This window comes from Thunnus albacares, chromosome 5 (genome assembly GCF_914725855.1).
Source record: "Thunnus albacares chromosome 5, fThuAlb1.1, whole genome shotgun sequence".
NCBI classification, from domain to species: domain Eukaryota; kingdom Metazoa; phylum Chordata; class Actinopteri; order Scombriformes; family Scombridae; genus Thunnus; species Thunnus albacares.
The window spans coordinates 33,700,085-33,721,863 of NC_058110.1; the positions used below are offsets into that span (position 1 = coordinate 33,700,085).

General features: G+C 38.6%; 1 protein-coding gene across 3 annotated transcripts; it reads left to right on the forward strand.

Annotated features, from left to right (window-relative positions):
- Positions 1–1,550: 1,550 nt before the first annotated feature.
- Positions 1,551–20,522, forward strand: slc35a2 (solute carrier family 35 member 2). Of its 3 annotated transcripts, none has more exons than XM_044350546.1 (6): positions 1,551–1,944; positions 4,054–4,236; positions 6,167–6,318; positions 6,537–6,659; positions 8,000–8,586; positions 19,019–20,522. In XM_044350546.1, the coding sequence occupies exons 1-6, from the start codon at positions 1,881–1,883 to the stop codon at positions 19,044–19,046; spliced, it is 1,137 nt and encodes a 378-aa protein (XP_044206481.1). In that variant the 5' UTR covers positions 1,551–1,880; the 3' UTR covers positions 19,047–20,522. The 3 variants fall into 3 exon arrangements, with proteins under 3 accessions (XP_044206481.1, XP_044206479.1, XP_044206480.1); XM_044350544.1 differs by lacking the exon at positions 19,019–20,522 and adding an exon at positions 9,897–10,333; XM_044350545.1 differs by lacking the exons at positions 1,551–1,944; positions 19,019–20,522 and adding exons at positions 2,043–2,546; positions 9,897–10,333.
- Positions 20,523–21,779: the final 1,257 nt, after the last annotated feature.

Genomic DNA, 21,779 nt, shown 5'->3' on the forward strand with positions numbered 1-21,779 from the left:
ATTTGTATAAAGAGAAATTTATATTTTACACAATCTGCAAATTAACTGTAAATTCCCTATAAATTTTTTCAGATGACATTAATTACATAACTACCTTAACATTTTGCTATGATGGTTGTTTCTTACAGTAGTTTATTATTCTTGAGGACCTCAGTCTGTTGTACTTGTATGTTAAATATGTTGGTAGGATGAAGTTTAAAGTTTAGTTTTAAGCACCTTTAACTTGAATTTCTGACTGTTCATTTCATACATGAAGCCAAACAGGCTTAAATCTACGTCTTTTAAGAATTTGATGCTAAAAAATATGACTAACTCAGGCTGATGAAGCCTCATATGAGCTTCACATCTTCTTTTAAATGACTGGTTTAAGACACTGTGTAAAGTGTAAAACTTCCTGGTTGTTTTACACTCAGTTAACCAGCAGGTGGCGCTGCACATTAAACTCATCTGACAGGTGAAATGTTTGCCAGCAGCCAATAGGATTCATCCAAGTTCAACCTGAAGGAGAACAAGGAAGTGATTGTTGTTCTGTCAGCAGCATCAGAGATCAGAAGAAAGACAGAGGTCTCACTCTCACCTTTATTCAGAGCTCCTCAACACAGATCGCTCTCACATTATCCAGCAGTTTGTTCCTCTCATGTAGTCCATAAACAGTGTCAGAAAGAAAGAGGTTTGTTACGGATTATAACTTTAAAGGAAAAGTATAAAGAAATATATGTACTTTCTACTCAGCAAAAATCAAAGATTAGAGAAAAAGTCCAAAAACTGAAAACAGATTTGTGTATCAGAACTTTGTTTTTTCTTCTTTCCTCTCCCATTAATCATCTCACCACCCCTCAGATTTATCTGCTGACCCTTTGGAGGGGCCCGACCCCTAGGTTGGGAACCACTGGACTAAACTAGCTAACTGTATATAAAGTAGTGTAAACTAGCTCCACCTCCAGCAGCTACAACAGTAACATGCTGCTCTAACACTGATGCTTCACTATTAATAATCTAATGATGTCATATATAATAATATATCAGTCAGAGGGACCAAACCACTACTTTTACTGCAATACTTTAACTACATCAAGCTCATAATACTTATGTACTTTTACTGCAATACTTTAACTACATCAAGCTCATAATACTTATGTACTTTTACTGTAGTAGGATTTTCATGCAGAACTTTTACTTGTAATAGAGTATTTTTACACTGTTATACTGGTACTTTTACTGCAGTAAAGGATCTGAATACTTCTTCTACTACTGGCTTTAAAAAACAAGAACAAAAACAAAATTAGGCCAAAAACTAAAATGAAAATGAACAATCAGTATAGAAGTTTGATATCAAAATTAAAACAATAACGGATTAAAAAAAAGTTTGATCACAATACAATAAAATGTTGTACTTGTGTTACTTATTGATATCCATTTTTTTCCATTGGTAGATGTAGAATTTTACCAAATAAAATTAGTAAATTAAACATGTCGGCTTTTTCCGGTTTTGCTCTCCATGGTGACGTGGAGTCTATGAGCTTTTCCTCTGGGCGGTTTTTTTCAACAGAGTGGTACATCCTGTCAGCGGAGGTGTTTATTATTTGTGCAGCCGTCAGAGGCTCCTTCAGTACCCGAAAACAGCAGCCCCTCCGCGGACTGTTTCACCCTGATGGTCCCGGTGCTTGGTCCGCAGGCTCCACTTCACTCAGCTCCGGTGTAAATACTGCCTGACAGACCCGCTGCTTCTCCCCACTTCAACCGGAATAACAAACTGGGGGGTCGCTGCTCCGGTTGGATCTACAAGGAGAGCCGGGGCTAGCTGAGAGGCTAGCGGAGCGTTAGCCGAGCAGGCAGCGGGGCGATAGCTCGGTCCGAACGGCGGGCAGAGGCAGCGCAGCATGGCCGTTGGGAAGCACAGCCAGGCGGCGGAGGAGAAGACGACGACTCGGGGTCAGAGTGACGGTACGTGGAGCCGAGGAGGAAGCTGGGTTAACACGGCCCGCACGGCTCTAAAGCTGGTTGAGATGTTGAAATAATATAAGTATGTTTCTGTCAATAAAGTTATTTTTGTCTCAACCTCCAGGCAGGTGAAGGCGAGCTAACTAGTCGTTAAATTAACCAAACTTAACCGACTTCCTGGCGGTCAGTACTTACAGAAGTTAATCAGAAAAGTTAGCTAGGATGCTAACTAACTATTATCGACAGAGTTAGACAGAATTTCAGGTGTTTCATCAGTAAAAAATAAATCATAATTATGACAGAAAACCAAGAAAAAAGTAACTGTTAGCATGCTAGCTGAGCTGGAGGCTAATGTGTCATGCTAAGCTAATTTACAGCATCCAACTCCACAGTTAACTGAGCTAAAATTAGTTGTTTTGTAGCTGACTGAGCTGTAAGTGTCGCTCAATGATTCTACTTCAGGTTGTGTAAAGTGAACATCCACAGATGATGTTAAAAAGTTACTAAAAAGCCGATTTAAAGATGTAGAAATCAGGTGTATTAGGTAGTAATGAGTGGGGGACTGTTAGAGGTTTGGCTGCTGGTGACGTGGATGTTTGACTCAGGTAGGGTTTATGTTCAGGAACACACACACACACACACACACATATATATATAGAGAGAGAGAGAGAGAAACACACACTGTTCCTGAGATGGTCACACCTGTATGTCTGCAGGTAACACACTCTCAGCCCTTGTGGTGTAAATGTGTCTTCAGGTTTGTCCACATTAATGGTGTTTAGTTGTTCAGAGGCTCTGAGTCTGTTTTACACTCAGCTGCTCAGAAAAAACCTAAAATCACAGTCTGAAGGTGTTCGAGTGCTGCTGAGGACACTTTGTTCTCTACAAACTAAATCACACAGTGGAAACTTTTTATTTACAGGTTTGTGATTTTCTAACTGCAGGGAAAATGGAGACAAATGAAACCTGTTTTTCTTGCTGTAATTATTCCTCCTGTTCATACTGACCATTAGAAGATCCCTTCATAATGACCTTACAATGGAAGTGATGGAGGATAAAATCCACAGTCCTCCTTCTGTGCAAAAAATGTATTTAAAAGTTTATCTGAAGCTAATATGAAGCTTCAGCGTCCAAATGAGTCAAATCAAGTAGATATCTTTCAACGTTACAGTCTTTTTAGAGCCAAAGTCCCTCTTTTTGTTACTATACTTCCACCTGCAGCTCAACAGGGAAACACTGTCCGAGGAAACACAAAGAGGGAATTTGATGCTAAAAAGACTGTAAATGTGTCAGATATCCACTTGATATGACTAACTCAGACTGCTGAAGCTGAATAGAAGCTTCACACAGACTTTTAAATGACTGCGTGGACACACTGTGGATTTTATCCTCCATCACTAACATTGAAAACACATTTGAAGGATCTCTTAATCAAACATTGGATCATTTTCCATCGATTTCCTGTTGGTATAAAACAGTTTAGTGTGTTGATTTGTTTTTACAGTAACAGTGTGAAACAGAGGAGGATGTACTCAGGATGTCCCGATCAAGTTTTTCTGGCCTCGATCCTGCTCAGAGTCCCTTTTAATGTTTGTTGATCTGACGCTTTTATTTACACAGCAGCGGAGTTAGAGATGACATTTAATAAGCATCTAACACACTGAAATAAGAGCTGCAGCCTTCTGACTTTGACAAAATATTTTACAAGAGCTTCCTGATCGTCACATTTGTCTCATGATGTTCAATCTACAGCAACAGGAAATGAAATGGCAACAATTTTTATAACCGACGAATCGTTTAAGTCAGCTAGAGCTGCAACGATTAGTCGATGAATCAATTAGTTGCCGACTATTAAACTAATCTGCAACTATTTTGATTATCAATTAATCATTTTGATTCATTTTTCAAGAAAAAACCCCAAATTCTCAGTTTCTTAAATGTGAATATTTTCTGGTTTCTTTAGTCCTTTATGACAGTAATCTGAATATCTTTGGTTTATGGACATTTAAGAAGCTGAAACAAACCAGATGTGACATAAAACATCTTTAAAGTAAATTCCAGAGCAAAGGAAACATCTGGAGGTTTGATGTGTGTGTGTTTTGTGTCTTCCAGTGAACAGGAGGTTGAAGTACATCAGTCTGGCCGTGCTCGTGGTCCAGAATGCGTCGCTCATCCTCAGCATCCGATACGTCCGCACGTTGCCAGGCGACCGCTTCTTCACCACGTCGGCCGTCGTCATGGCGGAGATCCTGAAGGTCCTGACGTGCCTGCTCATCATCCTGCTGCAGAAGAAATGTGAGTAGTCACGGGACGGACGGTTGAAAACTTGAACGATGCAGTTGATTTAAAATAAGTAATTAATTAAAACACAGCCGTTAAGTGAGAGAAGCTCTTTCAGGTTCCTGCACAAAACAGTCAGGTTCATGTCATCGTGGACGCTGTAAGGTGAATGGCGGTGTGTTAGAAGCCTGCGGACATAAATACTGAAGAAGAGAAGTTAACTACGACTCCCAACATGCACCTCAGTAACAAACATCCAATCACAGAGCTGCGTTATCCGCCAACGTCGAGCTGAAGCTAAAGATTCAACCTGATAAAACACTCAGCAGTTTAAATCAGTTTGGGATCAGTTCGGTAACCATGGTGATGTCCGACTGGCTTCTTCTCCATAGCAACAGCAGCTGAGGATCATGGGTATTGTAGTGGTGTTTGTTGTTTATTTTAATTTGTCAGAAACAAATTTAAAATAATTCAAACTGGTGTCAGAACATGAACCTGTGTGATGGTTAAATTATCCAGGAGATCATTAAATATTAATATTGATTATCTAATCATATCCAGTCTGATCTGATATGTATATTTACCTAAATATTGATTGAATATGTATCTGACTCATTGAAATAACAGCTGTAGCTTATTAAATTTATTAAAATGATTTTTCAGGAGCTACTCGATCGAATCCTGAAGTTCCAGGTGTAAAACTATTTATTGATGAGTGTAATTGATTGATTGATCTGATCTGAGTGGAAGTTGAAGAGGAGAATGTGAGCACAGCCTGTTGACATCACCCGCTGGTTTCACTGGAGCCAGTTTGAAGCCCAGTCGTTGCAGCTTATGGTCGGCGCCATCTTTTTATCAGGTGTCGAAGTCGAGTAACATTAAACTAAGTGAAATATCGTGACAGTAGTGCGACTCAGTGTGTCGATCAACGCCCACACAGCAGACATTAAAGCTGCTATAAGTCTTCAAATCTTATTAATGGAGCAATAATTTCCAGAATGACCAGCAGCAGCACACTAATTACAGGTTGAGACCATAAAGTCTGGTTGAAAACAAAGACTGACTCAGTGTTTGTAGAGAGAAGTTGAATGGTTTTGAATGAGAGTCAGTTGGAGCAGCTAGCAGCCGTCTGGGACACTTTAAGGTTCTTCAGCATCAAGACGTGTAGCCGCTGATTGAACTTGACTCCTGATTGAACAACAGAAACACTCAGAGCGCTGCGGTGAACACCAGCAGGCTGAAGACTCAGAGCTGCATCCACAGATAATTAATCTGCAACTGAATAATTGTTTTGCTTTTATTAAAGGTGCAGTGTGTAGAATTTATTTAGTGGCATCTAGCAGAACGCACTCAGAGGAAATGGAATATAATATTCATAAGTATGTTTTAATTAGTGTATAATCACCTTGGAAATAAGAATTGTTGTGTTTTCGTTACCTTAGAATGAGCCTTTATATCTACAGAGAGCCGCCATGTTTCTACAGTAGCCCAGAACGGACAAACCAAACACTGACTCTAGAGAGGTTCATGTTCATGTTTTTCATGAGTTTCGCAGTGATTTAAACCTAAACACTGATCCAAAAATGTCAAATATTCGCCAGTTGCAGCCTCTTAAATGTGACAATTTTATGTTATGTTTTTCTGTGTCGTACATGACTGACTGACTGTTGATCAGACAAAACAAGACGTTTGAAGACGTCACCATGAACAAACTTCACAATTTTGAGACATTTTACGGACAAAACGATGAATCGAGATGATAGTAATTGATAATATAATCATTGTTAGCTGCAGTCCTAGATCAGATGTTAGTCAGGATTTATTTCAGACAGATTTGTTATTAAAGTATACCTTTACCAGATCAGCAGCTAAACGTCTGAGATCATTACTCACTCTTCTTCTTCTTCTTCTTCTTCTTCCTCTTCCTCTGTGTGTGTGTGTGCAGTCAGCGTGAAGGAGACGATGTCCTTCCTGGTCGACTCCATCGTGTTTCAGTACAAAGACACTCTGAAACTGGCCGTTCCTTCTCTCATCTACACGCTGCAGAACAACCTGCAGTACATCGCCATCTCCAACCTGCCGGCCGCCACCTTCCAGGTCAGACTGAGGATCAGGAGAAACCGGCTTCATCTTCATCATCGTATCTATTGATTAGTTTTAGTTTATTCTACATGTTTATTACATGTGTTTATGGACAACAGCAGAGGAGGAACATATATCACAATACCTGTTAGCGGATCAATACATTGTTAGTTTGATCTGTACAGTATCATCATCATCATCATCAGACTCTGAGTGTCCCTCCTCTTCCTCAGGTGACGTACCAGCTGAAGATTCTCACCACGGCTCTGTTCAGCGTGTTGATGTTGAGAAAGTCTCTGTCCAGAGTTCAGTGGGTTTCACTGCTGCTGCTGTTCGGAGGCGTGGCCATCGTTCAGGTAAACCCCGCCTCCAGCTCACCTGTCTGTCTCCCTCATCTCACCTGTCTGTCTCCTCCATCTCACCTGTCTGTCTCCTCCAGCTCACCTGTCTGTCTCCCTCATCTCACCTGTCTGTCTCCCTCATCTCACCTGTCTGTCTCCCTCATCTCACCTGTCTGTCCCCTCCATCTCACCTGTCTGTCTCCTTCATCTCACCTGTCTGTCTCCCTCATCTCACCTGTCTGTCTCCTCCATCTCACCTGTCTGTCCCCTCCATCTCACCTGTCTGTCTCCTTCATCTCACCTGTCTGTCTCCTTCATCTCACCTGTCTGTCTCCTCCATCTCACCTGTCTGTCTCCTCCATCTCACCTGTCTGTCTCCCTCATCTCACCTGTCTGTCTCCTCCATCTCACCTGTCTGTCTCCCTCATCTCACCTGTCTGTCTCCTCCATCTCACCTGTCTGTCTCCTCCATCTCACCTGTCTGTCTCCCTCATCTCACCTGTCTGTCTCCTCCATCTCACCTGTCTGTCTCCCTCATCTCACCTGTCTGTCTCCTTCATCTCACCTGTCTGTCTCCTTCATCTCACCTGTCTGTCTCCCTCATCTCACCTGTCTGTCTCCTCCATCTCACCTGTCGGTCTCCTCCATCTCACCTGTCTGTCTCCTTCATCTCACCTGTCTGTCTCCCTCATCTCACCTGTCTGTCCCCTCCATCTCACCTGTCTGTCTCCTCCATCTCACCTGTCTGTCTCCTTCATCTCACCTGTCTGTCTCCTCTATCTCACCTGTCGGTCTCCTTCATCTCACCTGTCTGTCTCCTCCATCTCACCTGTCTGTCTCCTTCATCTCACCTGTCTGTCTCCCTCATCTCACCTGTCTGTCTCCTCCATCTCACCTGTTTGTCTCCCTCATCTCACCTGTCTGTCTCCTCCATCTCACCTGTCTGTCTCCTCCAGCTCACCTGTCTGTCTCCCTCATCTCACCTGTCTGTCTCCTCCATCTCACCTGTCTGTCTCCTTCATCTCACCTGTCTGTCTCCTCCATCTCACCTGTCTGTCTCCTTCATCTCACCTGTCTGTCTCCTCCATCTCACCTGTCTGTCTCCTTCATCTCACCTGTCTGTCTCCTTCATCTCACCTGTCTGTCTCCTCTATCTCACCTGTCTGTCTCCTTCATCTCACCTGTCTGTCTCCTTCATCTCACCTGTCTGTCTCCTCCATCTCACCTGTCTGTCTCCCTCATCTCACCTGTCTGTCTCCCTCATCTCACCTGTCTGTCTCCTCCAGCTTGATTGATTGATTGATTGATTGATTGATTGATTGATTGATTTGTTGGTTGATTTATTTTCCTCTCAGGTGCAGCAGGAGGGGAACAAGGAGGCGTCGGTGTCAGACAGCTCCAATCAGAACTACACGGTGGGCCTGGTTGCCGTGGTGATCAGCTGCATGTCGTCGGGATTCGCCGGCGTTTACTTTGAGAAGATCCTGAAGGGGAGCTCCGCCTCCGTCTGGTTGCGGAACGTGCAGCTGGGCGTCTTCGGCACGGTGCTCGGCCTGCTGGGAATGTGGTGGAACGACGGCGCCGCCATCGCCGAGCGCGGCTTCCTGTTCGGCTACACCGGCATGGTGTGGTGCGTCATCTTCAACCAGGCGTTCGGCGGGCTGCTGGTCGCCGTGGTGGTGAAATACGCCGACAACATCCTGAAGGGCTTCGCCACCTCCTTCTCCATCATCGTCTCCACGGTGATGTCCATCTACCTGTTCGGTTTCCACGTGGACCTGATGTTCACGGCGGGGGCGGGACTCGTCATCGGCGCCGTCTACATGTACAGCCTTCCCAAAGCGGCCAGCGGCTCTTTGTCCCCGAGCTCCTCCTCGTCTTCCTCGGCGGCGGCGGCGCCGGGCACGGACAGAGGCGCCGAGATGGAGGCGTTTCTGCCAAAGTCAGTGCTGGTGAAGTGACTCGCTCTCTCTCTCTCTCTCTCTCTCTCTCTCTCTCTCTCTCTCTCTCTCTCTCTCTCTCTCTCACTTCCTGTCTGCTGTCAGAGGGGTCAGAGGTCAAAACGAAACAATCACTGAGGTTCATCTGCTGCTGCTTGTTCTCACCTGCACAGGTCTCCGCCCTCCTGAGACATCATCCTCCTCATCCTCATCCTCATCCTCCTCATGCTCCTCCTCATCCTCCTCATCCTCATCCTTATTTTCCTCCTCAACCTCCTAACCTGCAGACTTCCTCCTGACCTCCTGAGGCATCCTCCTCCTCCTCATTCTCCTCCTCATCCTCATTATTCTCCTCCTCATCCTCATCCTCCTTGTGTCCTGCTCACCTCCTAATCTGCAGACCTTCTCCTTCCTCCTGAGGCAACATCCTCCTCCTCCTCCTCATCCTCATCCTTCCTCCCTCCTGCTCTCCTCCACCTCACCTCCTAATCTGCAGCCCTTCTCCTGACTCCTGACTTCCTCACCTCCTCCTGTGATTCTCCTCGCCTCCTCCTGACCTCCTGATTTCCTCCTCGATCCTCTCCGGATCTCTTCCACACCTCCTTCTCACCGCCTCCTGATTTCTCGACTTCTACCGGACATTCTGACCTCCTCCTCAGATTCCTGACCTCCCTTTGACTTCCAGATCTTCTCCTGACCTCCTTAACATCTTCATGACCTCCTCCTCTCCCTCTGACCTCCTGATTTCCTCCTGCAGACCTTCCTCACACCTCCTTCTTATCCTCCTGATCTCCCGATCCTCCTGAACCTCTGACCTAATAAACCTCCTAATCTCCCGACCTCCTCCTGACCTCCTCCTGAGCTCAAACTCTGAGAACTGAAGACTTAATGAAGGAGGAGAAACAGGAGGAGAAGAGGAGCAGCTTTATTTACCTTCCAACTCTTCTTCTTAAACTCTCTTTGTTCCAGCTCTGCTCTCCATCACAGCCTCCTGAACTAAAAAAAAAAAACCTCCTCGCCTCCTGTTTCCTCCTCCTGCGACGGAAAAGGAGAAACAGAGGAGTCGGACGACCTCCTCGAACCTGAAAGTTAACGTTGGGTTTGTGATGAAGAGGAGAGCAGAGACTGACTCCTCACTTTCCTGCTGAATCTCTTTAACTGTCCGCTTCCCTTGATTTAGCTCCTCTCAGGAGGAGGAGGAGGAGGAGGAGGAGGAGAAGAGGAAGGTTGACTCTTTCCTCCTCCTCCTCCTCTTCCTGCTCTTTCTTCTCAAAACACTAACATCTCCTCTCTCCTCCCCCCTCTGCCTCAGAGCTCAGGGAGGCGTCGCGTCTCCTCCCTCTGCCGTCCACATCACAGACTAACAGCTCAAAGCACAACAGGAGGATGAGGATGAGGAGGAGGATGATGAGGAGGAAGGAGGAAGGAGCTCCGGCGACTCAGATATCCTGACCACCGGCTGTCTCTCTCTCTCTCTGTCTGTCTGTTTCCTGTTTGTGGTCTCGCCCTCTCTGCCTTAAAACTCTTTACTTTACTAACTGAATGAAAAGAGAAAAAGCCTTACGCTGACTATAGATAATATATTGATTATTGATTATTGATGTGTCTGCTGGAGGTCGATCTGCGGTTTGATCGACTGTTTTCACTGTGCAGCCTCGACGTCTCCAATCATCTCATCAGCTCAAACAGAAATGTTTCTGACATTAAGTTCAATTATATTATTATTATTATTATTATTATTATTATTATTATTATTATTATTATTATTGTTATCTGTTGATGTTTGTGTCTTTAATGTGACAGAAGAATCTGATAAAACAGTGAAAATGTTGAAGTTTAAATCCAGAAATGATCCAAAACTCCTGAAATATTCAGTTTACTTTCATATAAAACTGACAAAACGTTTTTGTTTTATAAATAACTGATCAGCTGATTATATCAAAATATCAATTTACTGTCGATCAACATATTGAACGGTCGTTTCAGGTCTATTTAATGTAGAAGTTTTTCTTCTCGTTGTGACGTAGAAACACAAAATCACCTCAAGTTTCTTCTTCACATGTTTTATAATCTATAAAAATAATCTGCTTTGAATCATTAATCTGTCAGAAATGTTTTACCCACAAAACAAAAAGTTAAATCACTTTAAAACAACATCTCATCATTTTAACGAGGTCATTTGACTTTTTTTTTGTTTGTTTGTTTGTTTGTTTGTTTGGAAAAAACACAAAAAAACGAAAACAAACAAAACATCAACAATCAGAAATCTGAATATTCTGAACCAACATTTAAAATCCTAAAATTAGTTTATAAATTAAATGTGTAAAAACTTTAAATGTAAACATTTGATTTGTGACCTGAAACAGTAAATCTGTGTGAAACATAAATGTTTTAATAGAAAAACGAAACAATTAATCATCAAAATGATTTTCTTCAAACTAAATAAACAGTTTTAAAGTAAAGATGACAGATTTTGACAGATTGATGAATCAGGTGATCGACAGAAAATTAATCAACAATTATTATTATTTGATCATTAAATAATAATCAAATAATAATTGTAGTAATTTTAAGTATAAATGTTAAATATATTTGCTGGTTGCAGCTTTTCTGTGTTTTCTGACAGTAAACTGAATATTATTGGACTGTTGACCGTCGTCACGTTTGGTTTAAGAACTTATACAACAACAATTAATAAATAATAATAAAACAATGAATCTAGAAAACAACCGTTAGATGAATCAATAATTAAAACTGATTATAAACTATCTACTAGATTTCATCCTGAATCTGAAATATTTCACCAGAAATCCTCCTGATCGATCAGAGGAAGGTTGTTTTGTTTGTTTGTTTTGTTTTGTTTTGTTTTGTTGTGATCAGACGAGCTGCGCAGTGAAAACGTGTCAGAGGTCAAAGGTGACGTCCAGATGTGAATCTACAGACGGACTGTTGTGTTTGGTGCCTTTTTTTCTTCTTCATCTGTACAGAAGCCATATGATTGAGTGGGTGTACAGTCAGTGATGTACAGTAACGCTCTGCAGCTTCATGCAGACGCACCATCAACACTTTTCTTTGTTCTGGTTCGAGGGGACAAAACGTCCTCCCGTCACGTCCCGTCACGGAAGACGCAGCCGTGACGGGAGCCGAGAGGGAACGTGCTCATTGATTGGAGCACCTTTTAATGAATCATAATATTATAATGTTGGTTCTCACCAAATGTGTCCTGCTGCAGGCGTCTTGTTGAAGAAGGCGTCCTGCGGCGGAGGCGTCCTGAATGTTTATTTTTTTATTTCCTGTTGAGTTTAGTGGCGGGTTTGTTGGACGGACAGGAAGTCGAAGTTTGCGTGTTTTTTTTTTTTTCCATTAAGCTGCTTCTTGGTGTTTACGTTGCTGTTTCTCTTTGGGAGGAAAATGTTTTCAGGTCTCTAACGTGGCTGCAGGAAGTGGTCACCATCCAGCAATTAGTCTGTGGCAGTTTGAATTATTAAAATGTGTTTAAAGCACATTATAAACTTAAACAATAAAGGCTTTATGGCCTGATATTGACGCCCCGTTTCAGCTGCAACTAACCATCATGTTCATTGTCATTTAATCTGCGGATTATTTTCCTCAATTAATTGTCAGATAATTGCAGGTCAGCAACAGCCTCAGACTCAAAGACTCAGTTTACGACCAGCTGAAGGACAAAAGACTCAATAAAAGAACAAAGTAAACTGTCGCACGCTGGATTTTATCTCTGAGAGACTGAATTAGACTGAAGAAGGCAGCGAGGTTTATACAGACACCATCCTGCATGTCATATATATATACAATTCATGATAGGACTCAATATTTAATCACAATAAAATACATGATCAGTCCCTTAAAACTGTCATTTTCAGTCAAATAATGTTTTTTTTAGGAGCTGAAATCCAGTGTGGACACTTAACTTTGTTCTTTCATTAGTTGTTTCGTCCTGAAAATGGTGAACAAAGCTGATCACACTCTCACACGGCCCAGCGTAACGTCTCCACAGGTTTTGTTTTGTTCCACCGACATTCAAAAACTCAAAAGATATTCAGTTTACTGACAGAAAACAGAGAAAAGTAGCAATTATTCACATTTGAGCAGCGAAAACCAGAGGATGTTCCACATTTTGTGCTTCAAATGTGACTGAAATTATTAATTTATCATTAAAATAATTTCCATTTAATTTTCTTTCAAACAATCAGTTAATTGTTGCAACTGTTCACAGTTAGCTGTAGACCAGCTGGTGAACATAGTGGAGCATTTAGCAGCTAAAGAGCCAGATATTTCCCTCCACACAGAGCTAAAAGAGAGTGAATATTGGACAGAAACACGACTCCACATGAATGATAATGTTGCTCCGTAACTGCTGGATGTGGAAATAAGCAACTGTTTGCTAACATGTTAGCAACAACTACTCTATAAACTGATGATATGACAGAAGTCATGTTTAGAAACTATTCTGCTAAAATAAAGTGGACAAAAAAAAATCATTTCAACCAAACTGAAACTATAAAGGATCAAGAATAGAACCCTGAGGAACCCCACGATTAATTATTGACATTATTAATGTGATGATCATGTTGTAACTGCTGGATGTGGAAATGAGCAACTGTTTGCTAACAAGTTCAACATATCAACTTAAAAGATGATGATGAGTCAGAGTTGTGTTTATCTTCATCAACATCAGTTAAAGCAGGTTTAAAGAAAAAATACCGTGTTTTTTAACCAGAACTTTTCCCTCAAAGTAGATCTTAGTTTTTACTTTCAATCAGAAGAAAAAAACAAACGATGGAAATGATTTCTATAAAATTTATATGTATAAAAAAGTTTATTTAGGAGACTTCAGGTGGTCACTGCTTCCTGTTTTGTCCAAAGAGTGAAACCAAGTTGAAAAATACCTTCATGTTCCATGAAGTCCTTTATTATTTTGGTTTATATTGTTCTTACATTGATCATTTTTGACCCTGCAGAGATCAATCAGACCCTGAAGTCAACTATAAAACACCACCTTTATTAATTATCACAAAAAGTAACTCTGATCTAAACATTTTTACAAACTTTTGTTTTCTGGAGATGAAATTTGCGATCATGAGGACAGTTGAACATTTTTCCTTCACAGGAAAACAAAAACTGTGTCAAGAAGAGTTTTTAATCTCAAGAAAACTTCAGTAATGTTTGAGATCGAGGAAGTAAATCAGTAATTCTCCATAAAAAAACTCTAAATGTTCATGTGAGTCTTTATGTCAACATAACCAGCTTCAGGGTGGGAAATTAACTTTTTAAAAATGTGAACATCTACCAGCCGCTGACAGATAAATGTTCAAACTCACCAGCTTCTCAACAGTCAAATATTATTTAATGTCTGAAATCTACCAGCCGACCTTCATGTTTCACCAGCATTTGTCTGGTGCTGATTTCCCTCCCTGAGCTTCATCTCGTTAAAGCCGACGATGTTTTCTGATTTTACAAGAAAATGATTCATAAATAATAATAATAATTCCTCCTCGACTTCCTGTAGTGAGAAACGTCGTAGCGTCGTCGTTTCTCAGCTGCCGCACGTCGACGTAGAGACAAAACAAACAAACATTTTTCTCCCAAAGAAGAAACTTTAAATTGTTTTTCTGTTTAATTCTCATCACAATCAAAGATGTTTTTTTGTCTGAAATCTCAAATCAATCAAACTGTGAAAAGAGAACAAAAAAAACAAAATGTTATTTTGACGTTTATGTCATTTTCAGTTTTTGTAAAGGAAAAAAAAAAAAAAAGTCTTTGGGGAACTCCAAAAATATATATATATTAATATATCTGTTTGTTTTTATTTAATGTGGGTGTGGAAGGTTTGATTTATTTTTTATTTTCAGTTGCTGGTGAGCGAAGAGGAAACGCAGCAGGTCGCTCCAGATTTCAAAAAGTCACGACGGCAGTTTACTTACTTTAGTACGGAAGTCAAAAGCAGCCATGATTACAATTTATTTAATCCTTTCATCTCGAGATGCAAGTTAATTATCTCACGTCACCAACAGGAAGTGAAGTGTCTCGTTATCTCCGGATCATCATCTCAGATCATTTTAAGGGGATAAAAAATCTTGAATAAACAAAAATTTTGTTTACAGGAGATAAAAAGAGATTTTGATCCCGTTATTACAAGGAAACAAATAAGATTATTATATATGTATATGTGTTTGTATATATATATATATGTATTATATATATTATTATAATATGACCGTCTGTGATTCTGATATTATAAAAAATATATCTATATATCAATAACAGGATAATTATTTAATTTTATTATAATGTTTACTTAATAAAACCAACCTGTTATATAAGGATCACATTTAACTCTTTCAAAAAGAACTTTTATGTTTTCTTGTTTTTAAATCTGCATTTTTACAAGAAAACAAAAGTTGTTTTTGACAGATATTACCTCGAAAAAATGATTGTTATTCCAACATAGCGAAGCACAGCGTCTGTTTACTGATGTTTTAGAAAATATCTTGTTGTTTATAGATGTTGGGAAAAAAATATCTCAGGATAATTATCATTATATCCATAAACTAACACATTTTTATCCTCTTACTTTGAAAAAAAAAAAGACCTAATAATGAGATAATTAATTCAGCATAACTAGATAGCAGAATAAAAAAATAATAATTTGTAATTTTGGCCACTCTCAGCTTCCGTAGATAAAGTTTGTTAACTTGTACAATTAAAATTTGTACTTTATTTTCTTTGCTGTTTTGTCAAAATTTAAACCAAATATTACGACACAAAAAGGGACTGTTGAATTTCATCTGAAATTTTCCTTTTTATTACTTTTTTTTTTTTTTTTAATTTTACTGACAAAGTTATGTAAAATCTTTTGTTTTTCCAAAAGCAAATTTAAATTTAAAAAAATCAGAATCTTTAAATTTCAATCAATTAAATACAGTTGAATCTTTTTTTCTTTTTTTTTTAATTTATACCAAACTGTAAAACTGTCAAACAGTTTTCAGTGTATTTCAGTCTGGAGCGCCACCTGCTGCCTGTTATAAAAACATCCTGTAAGATTCTCTGCTGTCGTCGTCTGATTAGTTTTGTCTCATCGGACCATCAGAGATCCGACAGGATGTTTATTCTTTCCTCTTCCTGTCTTGACACTAATGTTTGGTTTAGTATGAAACCTGTTTCATCGGGTTTCATCACTGATCTGTTAGTTTGCACTTGATTTGTACCAATGCCTCTGAATTTGTACATACTTCTTTTGGTAAAGTTTTATATAAACAAGGATATGGATTCAAAAAACACTGGAGTTTGTCTTAATTTATATGTAAAAGTTTAAAATTCTAATGTAGTAAACAGTAGAACAGGATGTTTCCCTTCATATTTACTATTTATTATCATCAGATTCCTCAATCTTAGTATTAAAGGACGAGTTCACAACTTTTCAAATGTTTCTTAAACCAGCAGTCAGGTGTCTATATGAGCAGTGAAAGCTGTAATCATTCCTCCTGTTCATACTGGATATTAAAAGATCCTTCAAATGTGTTTTCAATGTTAGTGATGGAGGATAAAATCCACAGTGTGTCCACACAGTCATTTAAAAGTCTGTGTGAAGCTTCTATTCAGCTTCATCAGTCTGAGTTAGTCATATCAAGTGGATATCTGACACATTTACAGTCTTTTTAGCATCAAATTCCCTCTTTGTGCTTCCTCGGACAGTGTTTCCCTGTTGAGCTGCAGGTGGAAGTATAGTAACAAAAAGAGGGACTTTGACACTAAAAAGACTGTAACGTTGAAAGATATCTACTTGATTTGACTCATTTGGACGCTGAAGCTTCATATTAGCTTCAGATAAACTTTTAAATACATTTTTTGCACAGAAGGAGGACTGTGGATTTTGTCCCCCATCACTTCCATTGTAAGGTCATTATGAAGGGATCTTCTAATGGTCAGTATGAACAGGAGGAATGATTACAGCAAGAAAAACAGCTTTAATGTTCATTTCGGCTCCTGACTGTTGTTTTAAGACACACTTGAAAAACTGTGAACTCGTCCTTTAAGGCCACTGAGAGGAAAAAATAATCTGGGATTTCAAGGATGAAATTTGAAATAAAAACTTGTAATATGTGAGATAATATCCTAATATTTAATCAGTTAACAGCTGAAACTGTCTGTCTGCTGCTTACATGTCAAATAAGGAATACACATGACCTGAAGTTTTAATATTCAGACTTCTTTTCTCAAAAAACTTTGACTTTTTTCTTGAAATTTCAGATTTATTTTTTCTTAAGTGTCTCTAATATTCTGTTTTATACAGAAAGTTTATATCTTGCTGTTAATTCCAGTCAAAGTTTAAATGTGTTCGTCCATTAAACACTGCAGCGCTCTAATCAACCAAAGCTGAAATAAAGACACAAAGTGAACCACAGATAAAAACATAAAACTATATTTCATAATAAAAGCTGTTAAAAACATCCAAACAACAATATAAAAGTCAAATATTTGCCATAATAATATGTTTTTCTTGGTCTCAGCATCTTTACAGTCATTCATAAATAAAAATACATTTTAAAAAGCCAAATTTCAACAGTAGAAAAATAAAACCAATTGTAAAAAACTGTAAAACTCGTTTAGCTGATGAAATTAGTAATAAATTAAAACTGCAGTCGTATCACACACTGCACATGATAACGTAGACGCTGCTTTAACTCTTAGTGGGAGGTTGCAGCTGCAACTAATGATTATTTTCATTAACAATTAATTAATTATTTGATTATCAAAATAGCTTCCGATCAGCTGATTGTTGCAGCTCCAGTTCAGTTCGTATTTTGGAGCTGACGACCAAAAGTTAAACACTCGTATTCAGGACGTTTTTCCTCCAAATCATCTGAGTCTAAATAATCTGATCAATGATAAACTGAACTCTGAACTGGTCCTCCATCTGCTGGTCCTGGTCTTGAAGAGAGACTCACACAGAAAACTGAGGGACAGTTTATATTATTCCATCATAGGACTGTAAGACTGAAAATAGCTGTTGTTTTCTTTAATGATCCATCGATTGATCAGTGTAGAAAATGTTGATCATTATTCTCCAGTAGAGGAAAATAACTAAGTACATTTACTCAAGTTCTGTATCTAAGTATAATTTTGAGGTACTTGTACTTTACTTGAGTATTTCCATGTGATGCTACTTTCTACATTTCAGAGGGAAATATTGTACTTTCTACTCCACTACATTTATTTGACAGCTTTAGTTACTTTTCAGATGCAGATTTGACACAATGGATAATATAACAAGCTTTTAAAATACAACACATTGTTAAAGATGAAACCAGTGGTTTCCAACCTTTTTGTCTTTTGACGTCTTACAAAAAGCAGTGTGTAGTCGGGGTCACATTTCACATGTCTATGAGTTGTTAACAGCTCCACCAAATAGTGATTTTTCCCTCTAAACTTCTCACATGCTTTCATTTCAATAAATGTTCAAATGATCCAATATTTCAGCAAAAATCAAAGATTAGAGAAAAAGTCCAAAAAACTGAAAACAGATTTGTGTATCAGAACTTTGTTTTTTCTTCTTTCCTCTCCCATTAATCATCTCACCACCCCTCAGATTTATCTGCTGACCCTTTGGAGGGGCCCGACCCCTAGGTTGGGAACCACTGGACTAAACTAGCTAACTGTATATAAAGTAGTGTAAACTAGCTCCACCTCCAGCAGCTACAACAGTAACATGCTGCTCTAACACTGATGCTTCACTATTAATAATCTAATGATGTCATATATAATAATATATCAGTCAGAGGGACCAAACCACTACTTTTACTGCAATACTTTAACTACATCAAGCTCATAATACTTATGTACTTTTACTGCAATACTTTAACTACATCAAGCTCATAATACTTATGTACTTTTACTGCAATACTTTAACTACATCAAGCTCATAATACTTATGTACTTTTACTGTTGGAGTATTTTTTGCTGTATTGGTATTTTTAAAAACTTTTTTTACCTCCAGAGGTTTAACATCTCATTTTACTGTAGTGATGTCACCGTGTACTCCAGTACACGGTGACATCACTACTGGGTGGGGTTTCAGGTGAAAAATAAACTTCTGACCTCATCACAACCACAGAAGAGACACTAATGTAAAATCTCTCTTAAAGCGTCATAAACCAGGAATTATTTTGTGTTTCATGCTGATTAAATGAGACCAAAATAACAAAACCTCATGAACACAACGTCACCTAAAGGCACCATAAGCATCATGGGAAGTGTAGTTGTTTACCAGCAGAGGGAATTCAATGTAATGCCAGTTGGGTTCAGGCAGTCTAACAACTTCTTCTTCTTCTTCTTCCTCCTCTTCCTCTTCTTCTTCTTCTTCTTCCTCTTCTTCTTCTTTCTTCTTCTACTCCTCTTCCTGTATCTGTCCTCCAGGTGTGACGGTAAAGAGAAAGGATCGTGAGAGGACGAATGACTCTGAACGACGGATGGATGTTTGAATTTCTGTAGTTCTCCTGCTTCAGTCAGCACCGCAGTACTGCAGTATTACTGGAAATACACAGTTAATTCCTACAGTATCAAACTCACAGCAGCGTGTTGCCGCCACCACGGCAGAATTACTTGAGAATATTTAGAAATAGTGATTAAAGAAAAGTTTTTTACTCTTTAAGGTACTTCAGCCTCAAGACGACATCAGTATGTCAGTATTATCACTGTGCTAATGTTAGCGTTTAGCTCAGAGCACCACAGTGCCTTCACGCAGCCTCACTGAGCTGCTGCTGCTTTAAACTCTCACCGTTACGATTTCAGCACCTCAGACACAAGTTCAACCTTTTAATTTAACATTTAATAAAGATAGAAAACTGGTGGTCGTCTGCTGTGGAAGCACGTCTCTACCAGGAAGAGAAAAAAACATAAAATGCTAAAAAATAATGGTAAATTACAATTGTGAGAAAAAAAAATCAAAAGTAAGATTTAATCATGGCCTGAAATTTTAATTAGTATTTCAATCAGTATTTTTTATTTTTATGGCTCCTTTTATGTTTGTTGTAACAGTGTGTGGAGTATCTGACATTTCAAAATAAATTATTATTATTTATAGATTCATCGTCAACATGTCAGAAAGGAAATCATTCAAGTTTTCTCTTTAACCTCTTGTCTCATAATTTAAAATAATGAGATTTAATGACACTACTTTTTAAATTTTAAAAAATTAAAAATTTAATTTTTAACAGGAGATTTTGTTTTTTCTGTTGTTCTTAACATTTGGAGGATAAGTGGAAGATGAATATCTGTTGTTTCCAGATAAAATCAGTTAAAACTGTTTTTGTCGACATTTTTCACTAAATCAACATAATTTGATGGTAAATCAAAACACTAACAATAAAACTGAAAACTATATCACACTAGACTAATTATATGAGACGTTTTAGGACAAAATTATGACAAACATCAATATTTAAAGTTAAGATAAATGATAAAAGACAATATGTTTAATATAAAAGTGAAAACTGTGTTTTTGAGTAAATATTATGAGATACTGAGTCAAAATTTTGACTTAACGAAGTCAAATAATGAGCTCGTAAAGACAGATTAGAACTTTTTAGGATAAAATCAATATTTTAAGTTAGTAAATCAAAATGAGATCATATGATTATGATGTGAAACCAAAGCTGACTCTTTAAGTAGAATCTCATGATTTTAGATATTATTTTGTTTGTTTTACATGTGGATGTTAAGTGAATGTGGAATATCTGTTATTTCAAAACTGTTATTGTGAACATTTCTCATTAAATCAACATAATTAGATGAGAAATCAAAATAAAAGTTGCAATGAAATGGAAAACTATATCATAGACTGACTATATTAGAACTTTTTAGGACAAAATTATGATAAAAAATATTTAAACGAATTAAAATTATAAAAAGACTTGAAAAAACTGACATAAATCAAAATAATGAAATTTACTGAGTGAATATTTAAATATCTGGTCTTGTATTTCATAACTTGAGTATTTTTATGATCTTTTTTGTTTTTTAACATTTCAGAATGTAAACGGTGCTGTTTATGTTTCCAGTATTTTAAACTATTTCTGTGATTTCTTTATTTGAAGTCAAACGTCTGTAACACCAAAGTGCCTCACAGCTGTTATTCTGAAAGTTTACAGGACTTCCTCCTCAGATGTTGTTGTCAGTTACAAGTTGTTGTTTTTTTTATATGACAGTAATAATGTATTTTTTTTTCTTTTAAAAGACATTTTTACCATTAAAACGCTGGTTATACTGGATCCATGTTGTGATCGTGTTTCAGGTTGTTTTCTCACCGCCGAGCCTTAAAGCTGCAGGACGCTGATGTGTTTCTGAGATGTGAAAGAAGAATCTGTTCTCATAGTAAACATTAGAGGTCAGTGTTGCTTTGGAAAAGGACAGATTCTCTAAATAACACACACACACACTGACACTTGACTGAGTTCACTCAGATCTCTGCCAGGTCTGTACAGTCAAGATAGCAGCAAAGTTAACTAAAACAGAGATTTATTCATCTCGTATGGTGCCAAACTTTAATGGATCACAACATATCAGGTATGGAATTAATCTGCAGAGGCTCCGGTTCAAGATGAGACCAAACTTTTCTGTGGATGTCAGTTTTTTGAGCCACAACAAAGACCAAAATGTGACCTGCAGCAGACCATAGCTGTGTCTCAAATCACATACTTCTGTCAGTACACTGTGTACACTATATATTACTGGTGTAGTGCGTGAATTTCTACAGGGTTGTGTCGTCTCAAATCAAACACAGCCGTTGTGCACTTACCGGGAATGACGATCGCAAATTAGCATTAGCTAGCATTAGCATTCACGTTATCGTTCATGCTACCAAATCATTACAGACTGTTAAACTAACCCAAAAAACATACTGATGGCTTATATCTGACAACAGTATAGTGGTGCTTAGTGCTAAAAAACACATGTATAACTTACATTTGTATAACGTGGTGATGTTCACCGTAATTACAACGTACCCGGCCGCCATTTCCAGTTTGAAAAATGGTCCCTCCCCTTCCGCTACGTAGCCAAGATGGCGACCACTGAGGGCGAGAGGTGTCCATAGTTTCAACTATTTGACCATTTTGAGAGTATTTTTCCATACTTCTCAGTGTGAACGCACTTATGCACTCAAAATGTTAAGTGTAAG